Genomic DNA, 10,014 nt, shown 5'->3' on the forward strand with positions numbered 1-10,014 from the left:
CCCAGGATCGGACATTGTTTCATTCTGCTGTGCATGGGGTCGCTATGGGTTGGTTCCGACTCGATGGCACCTGACAACAACAACAACAACAAAATCTTCTTGCCTTTCCCTTTTCTTGATTTGATGTGAAGGTATGTTAATTTTCTTTTTCTTGATCTCATGTGAAGATGTATTCATTTTCTTTAAAGTTATTCTATAATTTATTAATTTATTACCCAGTTAAAAAAAGTCTGTTCTATCTTGAAATCTACTTGACTTCCTAGCCATTTGCAATTCTATAACTATACTTTTCATTCTTTGGCTTTGTAGCTGCCTTTCATTTTGAAGTGTTTGAGTATGACATGTCTTGGTAATTTTCTTTAGGGCTCTATCCTGTTTGGGCCTCATTCAGCTTTTGAATGCTTATCTTCTTGTCTTTAATGATTTGAAAGGAATTTTCTTCCAACTATCTTTTCTGTGTTTAGTCTCTTCCTCTCTGGAATTTCTCACACACAAGTTATTCTTCTTCATGTTGTCTCATATGACTCTTGGGCCTTTTTCAGATTTTCGCATTCTTTTTACTGATTGTTCTAGCTTACTAAGTTTGAGAGATTTATCTTCATGCTCACTAATTTGGCCTTCCATTGATTTAAATCTACTACTTTGCCCTTTAACTAGAAGAACTCTCACCCTACAATGCCTTCTGGGTTGGAAATACCCTGAGAAAACAAACACAAGAGAAGAGAAAAACAAAGAAACAAGCAAACAGTAAAAAAGTAAACAGTAAATATGAAAACATAAAAGCATGCAAGCAACAGCTAGTAAAAGAACACAAAAACCAAAGCGAAGAGAGAAAGAGGAATATAATAAAAAAGAGAAAAAGAACAAGAACTAAACACAATCAGGGAGACCAATGAGTAAAAGACAAAGAAACCAGAGAAATAAAAAAGAAAGCAGCAAACAATGAAGGAAAAATTAAAGGGGAGATAGATAGGAAGAGAAAAGACAAGAAAGAATAAACAAATAAAAAGAATGAAAGGAAGAAACCAGAGCTGCTGCAAGACCCAGAGAGGAGAGAATTCTAGGCTCTTCTGCGAGCCAAGGACCTCACATTGTGGGTAAGGGATGAGACAGTAACCACTCAAACCCAAATGGGAGTTCCAGTAGGGTTAGGTGTTGTCTGTGGAGGTCACCCAATCTGTTAGAAGTATATGCACACCACAAAGCACCTAAGAGATCAGGGTATCTCCAACCCAGAAGGCATTGTAGGGTGAGAGGTCTGCTAGTCAAGGGCTGACCAGACTCAGCTCTGTAGGTCTGGATCAGGTCACACCTGGTTCCAGGTGCCGGAGTTGGTGCTGCTACCTTCCCACAAATACCGATGCAACTTTAACAGCCTGAGAATAGGAGCTTCATTGGTATGGTAGTGTACTTGGGTGGGCACCAGCCACACCTCTAGTCACCAGGGTAACATGGCATCCAAGACATTCTCTCTACCAATAAGCAGTATGCTTCTGCCCCATCTACTGCCCTCTTGCCTTCAAAATTGCCTTAGAATATTCAAGACCACACCACACCTGGCTAGCCATCCCAGATCAGCAGTGTCTTATCTGGAGGTTAATGTGAATAGCTCCCCCATCCTTTAATTGGGCCAACAACCATGGCGCTCACCTCCATGAAGCTCTTAACCACCGGGAAAGCGGGAGCTTCCCTGGGGGGGGTGTACACAGGTGGGGGTCAGAGCCTCTCCTCTGTGGTCACCAAGGGAGAATGAAGAACAAGGAAAAAAAAAAAAAAGAGAACAACAACAAAAAAGACACCTTAATCTCTGTGAGTCACAGGTATGTTTCTGTAACAACAGCATGTTTTCTTTTCTTGGAAGATGATCAAAAAAGCTCAAGATGGCTGTAGCTGTCTGGTTGGCATGCACAAGTCACCTGTCTCTTCAGCTCTCTCCTAGAAAGCATTCTAATCTACTTCTCTATCCCTTCATCTGAAGCTCAGAGTTCCAGGACTATCATCTGCATCTCTTTCATTTGGCTCTCTGTATCTTTATTGCAGAAGATCTGCATAGACTTTTTGCCTACTCTGCCATCTTGCCCCACCTCCACATTGTTTGATTTCTTGATTGCTGCTTCCATGTGTGACTATTGTGGTCCCAAGCAAAATAAATTCTTTGACTTCAATTTTTTTTCCATTTATCATCTTATTGATAGAGTTGTGAGAATCTACACTATAAAATTTCAAGCCTCACATTGAAATCTGCCTAATATTATTTCCCACTTCTGCATAGGCTGTAGTGTCACTGGGCCATCTTGTTTTATCCTTTTGCTTATGCTAGTGTCTCCATTAAAATCACTTTTATTACTACACTTCTACTTATTTAAATCCTGATGTTGATTGACCTTATTTATTCACAATGAGTCATGACTGACAATCTTTCAACACAGACTTATTTGTTCTTCTGGCAGGCAATGGTACTTTTAATATTCTTCTCTAACACTATAACTCAAATGCATCAATTAACCTATGATCTTCCTTATTCACTGTCAACTTTCAAGTGTATATGAGGCTACTGAAAATATAATGCCTTGGGTCAAGCACACTTTAGTCATCAAACTGACATCTTTGCTCTTCAACACTTTCAAGAGGTATCATGCAGATTTGCCAAATGCAATACGTAGCTTGATTTCTTGACTGCTACTTCCATGAATGTTGATAGTAGATCCAAGAAAAATAAAGTCTTTCACAACTTCAATCTTTTCTCGATTTATCATAATGTTATTTATTGGTGCATCTTGATAATTCTTCAAGTTTCAACTCCACTACTAAATATTTCATTTTGATCCCTAAACCAAAGTAGTTTCTCAATTTCTACTCTTCTTCTTCATCCTTATAAAATTTTCTTTATATGGCTTTAATGGTACACTCTATTTTCTATGCAGCATTATATTTGTCAGCATATCTCCCACACTAGATTGAAACCTTAAGACCCTGTCCCATTCATTTATATATCCCTAGAGCATTTATCAAGGAGCCTTGGTCACACTGGAGGATAAGCACTGGGCTGTTAATCTCAAGGTGGATATTTCAAACCCACCATCAGTTCTCCTTGGGAGAAAGGGGAAGCTTCCAGGTCCTACAAAGATTTATAGTCTTAGACACCCTTATTGCTGTTAAGGGCAGTCAAGTCAGTTTTGACCCATGGAAACACTGTATGGGTTTCCAAGGAGGAGTTGGTGAACCTGAATTGCTGACCTTGTAGTTTAAATGGACCTTGCAGTCCTCCTATTACTCGCATTTGACTCATTGTCAGTGAATTAGAGCATTTAACATAGTATTATTCATGAAGGAGAAAATAAAACGTTTGATAAAAGCAGAAACAGAGGGCTGTTATAAACATGGAGTTTCTGTGTCATGTTCTTTCCAGAAAGAATGCCATGGGAGCTTTAAAAAGTTTGTAGAAAAATGAAATTAAAAGAAAATGGAATTTTCCATGAACTTTTTGAAGCCCCTTCACATTGTCAAGCTAATTAAGAAAAACAATTCAGCTCCATTGTACGTTCCCTTCTTCATGCAACTTTATGTTAGTTTTAGGTAAATAAACTTTTTTTGGTAGAGGATATAAGCTATTTATAGCTAAAAGTGAAGAGAACTTAAATATTTATTGATGAAGATCAAAGAGCACAGCCTTCGGTATGGATTAAATCTCAATGTCAAGAAAACAAAATCCTCACCACTGGACCAATAAACATTCTTATCTATGGAGAAAAGATTGACGTTGTCAAGGACTTCATTCTTCTTGGATCAACTATAAACACTCACGAAGCAGCAGTCAAAAAATCAAATGACGTATTGCATTAGGCAAATCGGCTGGCACAAGACCTTTCTAAAGTGTTGAAGAGCAAAGATGTCAGTTTGAGACTAAGAAGCACCTGATCCAAGCCTTGGTATTTTCAATAACCTCATCTGCATGTGAAAGCTGGACAGTGAATAAGGAAGACCAAAGAAGAATTGATGCTTTTGAGTTATGGTGTTGGAGGAGAATATTGAAAGTGCCATGGACTGAAAAAAGAACAAATAGATCTGTGTTGGAAGAAGTGCAGTCTGAGTACTTCTTGGGAGGCTAGGATGGCCAAACTTGTCTCTCATACTTTGGACATATTGTCAAGTGGGACCAGTCGCTGGAGAAGGATATGGTGTTTGGTAAGGTGGACGGTCAGAGAAAAAGAGGAAGATGCCCAGAGAGATGGACTTGCTAAGTAGCAGCATCAATGGGCTCAAGTGTGGCAAAAATTGTGAGGTTGGCCCAGGACTGGATAGTGTTTTGTTCTGTTGTGCATAGGGTCACTGTGAGTCAGTACCAACTCGATGGCACTTATTAACCACAACAATACATTCTATACAATTCTACTCAAATATAAAGATAAAGGAACACAGATAAATTCTTACAACAATTCTTCTATGGCTTATGCGCTTTTTCAAGCAAAAATAGGGGTTTTCTTAATTACAGGAGCCTATTTATTTTATCACCATTACCTTCTAATTTAGTTAGAAGACTTGAATCCGTTTTATTCTTCAGAGTTACTGAACCAGTAGAAAGCTCAGAACTTTTCTCGTCTGACAGCAGAGGTTCCTTGGACTGCATGTTTTGAACAGACTATGTGACATAAAGAAGATAATAAAGTTCTACAGACAATAGTAATACTACTATGTCTTTAGACTAATCAATATACTAAAGTCTCATTAGTGTGAAAAGAATGCTGTGAAAATTATCTAGCATAATTACATATAAAAACTCATAAATGCACAGCAAAGATTTAACTTCTTGAATTATAGATTACAGCAGTGAGAAGTATCATAACCATAAATGCTAATATGCATTCAATGGACATATTATTCAGCTGCTAAAATATACTCACTTAAAAAGAGTTAAAAGTTTAAATCAAACATAGCATATGCTTAACGATGAGAAAAATTTTGAATTTTTTTGTAATTGTAATTCTATTCATCAAAAACTAAATTAGTCAAATTGAATAACTGTATTATTATTTCAAAGCATGGACCATCATAGAGACATTATGAATAAGATAAAAATAAAAAGACCCACATCATAATGCTAAGGGATTAAGTCAAATATAATAAAAAGTATGTTGTTGTTAAGTGCCATCGAGTTGGTTCCGACCCATAGTGACTCTGTATAGGGTTTCCAAGGAGCAGCTGGTGAGCTTGAACTGCTCACCTTGAGGTTCAAAGGGATTTTGAAAAATCTAAGTGTTCTATGAACTACAATTGCAAGCCCTGTTTAAAGCTCATAAAAAGTGTTCTGCCATATCAGATTAGGATTGATTACCGAAACCCTGACCTCTAACCTCTAACCTCTAATTCATACTCTATTCTCATGCTTTTCTATAAGCCTTGTAGAAAATCAGGCAGACTTGGATGATTAAACACACAAGCAAATAAAATCTTGACGTCAGGGGGTCCCCTAATTATTACCAAAGCGATGCCCACTAACCTTACAAAGATACACAGTAACTCTTCTACCACTTTAACCTTGGGGAAACCATCTAGACTTCTTTCCATTGGTGATCCTGTGCTTCTTGGGGGATCAGGAACACTGCTGGAGATGCAATATACTGTGGACCCTTTCCCAGAAAAGTATCATGGAGCTTGGATCAGAAATTCTTGCTCCATATAATGGTTTAAATATTGAAGTACCTTTAAACTTCTCAATTCACAGGAATCATTTCCACTTGATTTAGATCCAGGCAAACTCAAATCTCGGCATTCTGATCCAGCGGTCTGTCTACTATTCAAAAATCAAAGCACCTAATTTTAAATTAATCCTTTCAATGTAATTTTTTATTTTGCATAAAGTAAGTTATTAAACAATATACACTTCTCTTTTGTTGAAAAAAATTCACATTTTAAAAAAATGACATAATTTTAGTACAAAAGTGACCATGCTACAAAATTAGGTGGTGGGTCTGAATCGTACATCTTGCAGTTAGCAGTCCAATGCTCAACACAGCCACCAGTGTTCCATCTGTTACAACAGGAACCAGGAAAACTACTGCCTTTTGTTTGTAATAAGAGACACTCTCCTGTATTCTTCTGCTAAGTATATAGAATAGATATAAACAAAGCAACAATACCTCATATAACATTTTGGGCTTAAACTTGACAACCAAAATGCTTTTCTCATATTGATATTTAGTTAATTAAGCTCTAAATAAAATAGAAGTTCAATGATAGGACATCAACTTACAAAAAAACCCCAAAAACATGTGTTTCCAAAGTTTACTTGCAAAAATAACCCTCTGGAATCTCAAGAGTTTGCTATGGAGACTCACAATCATAGCAAGATGAAACTCTTGACAGACTACCCAAAGTGAGAAATGCTCAAACATAGGAGCTTTTGCCACAGAGATGTTTGCATGGTCTTCTAAGCCTCGCGTTGACTTAGTAATTTTTCCTCCATGCTTTCTCCATTTTTAACATAGTTCCTTTAATGAGTATATTAAATAAGTGTAAAAGCAAAATCAAAACATTTTCTCCACTCATCCTTTTACTCCTAACAGACTCTTAGCTTTTAACATTGAATGAAAATTCATTCAAAATGACATTACCCAGTAAAAGACCTTAAGAACATTCTGCAACATATCTCTGAATACTGAAAACAAATTTAAAAACCAACACAAAAACATACCTTTTGGTAAAACTTTGTACAACTGAACCATTCATCTTCCCATGATAATCTGGGCTATTTAGAAGGTTAACTGGGACTCTTCCAAATGGGCACAACTAGAATGTTTGAAAAGATTAGGATAATCAATCAACTAGAAAATAAACAAAGACTTCCACCTTACCCAAAGTAGACTGAAAATAATTTACCCGTTTAGCTTTGTTTGTTTGTTTCACAGGGTTTTGATGAGCTATTTCTGTGTCTTGAGGGGGCATGTTCTCTCCATACAAAAACTTGGGTTTAGTAGCCAGTCCTCTGGAATCACAACTGATACTCCTATTCTGTAAATGCCCAAGGGAACTGGAGAATGATTCTTGGGTAGTTAATTGTGCAGGTACTAAAAAAATTAAAACATTAGATTTATAAGAACCTCTGAAATATATGTATATATATTTTTTAATCTCACAAATATGAATATTTTACAGGCCAATTCATAGTAAATATTTGTCTCAAAATAAAATATGGAGACAAAAGAGTTTCACTACCACTTAATTCTTTTATCGTTCGTTACAGAAAAAGCTTCTATTCTGTTCTCTAGTTCTAAAGCATAATGGCACTCTCTTACTAAACAAAGTTGTTTTTATGCTACCAATAGGAGTTGGATTAACAAAAAAAGTTAAACTTCAAGAGTAGAAGAATATTTATGTATAAAATATTTATCTCATGTAAAATTTATATTTAAATATTGAGCATTTTACAAAAATGTTTTTCTATAAAACAGTATCCTGAATCCTATTTGCAGTACTATTACAGAAAAAAATTAATGCCCATTAATATTAACATGTTTACCTGATACATTTTTTTCTTCCTCTGACAGTAGCTGTTTTTTTTTGAGGTTTAAATTCTGTATAGCAATTTCCAACATTTCTATGGGCACTGCTCCACATTCTACAGCTTTATGAAGAAGTTGCTTACTTTTTTTGAAATTACCTAATAAAGTAAAAAGAAAATGTCAGTTTAATGAAGTACTCGTCACCTATTCAGACATTTATTCATCAGAAAACCTGAAAGAAAAATTTAAGACTTAGGTAACAAAATTAACCTCAAAGTTTATGCACTGTATTCCACAGGCATATAAGCAATCACTTGTGTGTCACGCATGTAAATCAAGTCTCACCTGGTAACAATAACAAATGATTTCTTTTAGCAATGTGTAATTCTGCAATAGTTTGTTCTACTATCCATTGCAGAAGTGAAGTGACAGATGTGTAACTTTTGCTACACTTACTTACAGAAGGCATAGGAATGTAGAACAGAAGAAACCAGAGAAATGTAGTGAGAGGGATGCTGCATTAGTCCCAAGAGCATTCATCTGTTACAAAACAATAATACTTGTCACACAACAGTGACTTTGAATCATCAAAGTCCCAAACCTTTTGCTAACAGGAATCCTCCATAAAAAGTATTTATAAAAATAAAGAAAGTAATCACAAAAATCTTTTAACTACCAGATGTAGTAACACCACTCTGGAAATACAAAATTACCTTTCTGACTACAGATAGATGAGCAAAGAAATTTTTATTCCACTTCAAACTAATCTAGTATTATCTATTGAAGTCTTTGATTTATAACTATATAATGGGTATATCATATATCCAATGGGAATATATATATCAACATTTACTGAAACCATTAACATTTCATACACTGAAGCTATCAAAATGATTATAATATGGCCTCTGGCTTCTGACACAGTTTACCTAGTTCAAGAGCATATATGTATATATTTGATATTAGCTAAGCCCACATTTATTGTGTCTGTAAAATTGTACATACTAAGTATTTTAGGACAACAAAAGAGAAAAAGGTTTAGATAAGAACTAGCAATTAAGGAATTTATTAACTGAGATCACAGATTTTGAGAATAAGAACAATGAAATTTGCTCAACTTTGCAGCATAGTGAATTGTTATAATATGGCCCTTCTACGCATAGTTTTCTAAGGAGCTCTGGTAGCATAGTGGTTACGAATCGGGCTGTGAACCGCCAAAGTCAGCAGTTCGAAACTACCAGCTGTTCCGCAGGAGAAAGATGAAGCTTTCTGCTCCCGTAAATATTTACAGCCTTGGAAACCCTGTACAGGGTCGTTAGGAGTCGGAACTGACTCCACGGCACATAACAACAACAAAACCCATAGTTTTCTAACTCCCACATAATAAAACTATGCAAATAAGATATATGGAATACTTGCAGGGAAGACACAATGCTAACCATGTGCAAGGAGCTCTTATAGGAGGATCAGGGATCTGTCTTTGAGTCCAAGAAGACTTTTTTTTTTTTAATGTTTTATTGTGAATTATATCCAAGAAGACTTTTGAACTACTATGGTGGACTTACATTCTCTACTGACACCAGTATTTCATTTTGTTTTTGTTAAGTGACATCGAGTTAGTTCCAACTCCTATCGATCCTGTACAGGGTTTCCGAGGAGTGGACCGTGGGTTTGAACCACCACCTAGCAGTTAGCAGTCCAGTGCTTACCCAGGACTTCTGCTTCATTTTAATGATGACAAAACCCAGGGTATTATGATTTTGTCTATTAATTCTTTTGGGAATCAGGTACCTCAGAGAGGAAAATGAATGTTGAAATAAATTCAATCCTATTGATTTTGATAAGGTATAAAATAAAGTTAATGAAAGACCTGGGTTTTAAAAAGTGGTACAATAGGTCTAGTAGTCTTTGTTATGACCTGGAATGTTTGCTCCTAAGGGTGTAATTTTAGATAAGAAAGAAAGAACAGAAGAAAGAGAAGAACAAAAGAAAAGTGAAGAATGGTGGGAGAAAGAAAGAAAAAGAAAAACGTATGAAGTGACATTGTAAATTGGTTCCTAGGTAAAATAATATATTCCTTATTATAAATGTTCCTCTTACAGGTGTATATGTTTTCACATACCTCCACTTCATTTACTGTCTTAGTCTGTGGCAGGGAATGATTATAAAAGGGTTTAAGGAACATAAAGAGAAAAATGTATAGTCGTGTTAACTACAAGAATATCTTATATTTTAAAAAAGGAGGTTAAAGGTGAGATAGAGGATCTTCTAAAAGCCTAACAAAGATACTACACTTAGAAGTTGTCCCAGACAAGTACAAAGTTACCAGTATGGACTCAACTACTAGAGAAAAGGTTGGCATTCAAATCTACTCAGAGAAGATGGGATTTTGCAATCTGTTTCTGACAGGTCTCAGCCTTGAAAACCCTATGGAGCATTTTTACTATACACACATGAATCAGAATTGGAACTGACTTGAAAGCTACCATAAACACCACCACAAGCAAGGCTGTGA

The 10,014-nt window shown here is 35.9% G+C and overlaps 1 protein-coding gene across 1 annotated transcript in view; it reads right to left on the minus strand.

The window, feature by feature from the left end:
- TTK (TTK protein kinase) overlaps nt 1-10,014 on the minus strand; it is a 144,664-nt gene that overhangs the window by 99,403 nt on the left and 35,247 nt on the right. The window contains exons 2-6 of the mRNA XM_006873279.1: nt 7,517-7,657; nt 6,877-7,064; nt 6,692-6,786; nt 5,701-5,788; nt 4,519-4,639 (exon numbers count right to left, since the gene is read on the minus strand). Of these exons, the coding sequence (XP_006873341.1) occupies nt 4,519-4,639; nt 5,701-5,788; nt 6,692-6,786; nt 6,877-7,064; nt 7,517-7,657 (633 nt within the window). The remainder of the gene's footprint in view (nt 1-4,518; nt 4,640-5,700; nt 5,789-6,691; nt 6,787-6,876; nt 7,065-7,516; nt 7,658-10,014) is intronic.

Source organism: Chrysochloris asiatica, unplaced genomic scaffold (genome assembly GCF_000296735.1).
Source record: "Chrysochloris asiatica unplaced genomic scaffold, ChrAsi1.0 scaffold00233, whole genome shotgun sequence".
NCBI classification, from domain to species: domain Eukaryota; kingdom Metazoa; phylum Chordata; class Mammalia; order Afrosoricida; family Chrysochloridae; genus Chrysochloris; species Chrysochloris asiatica.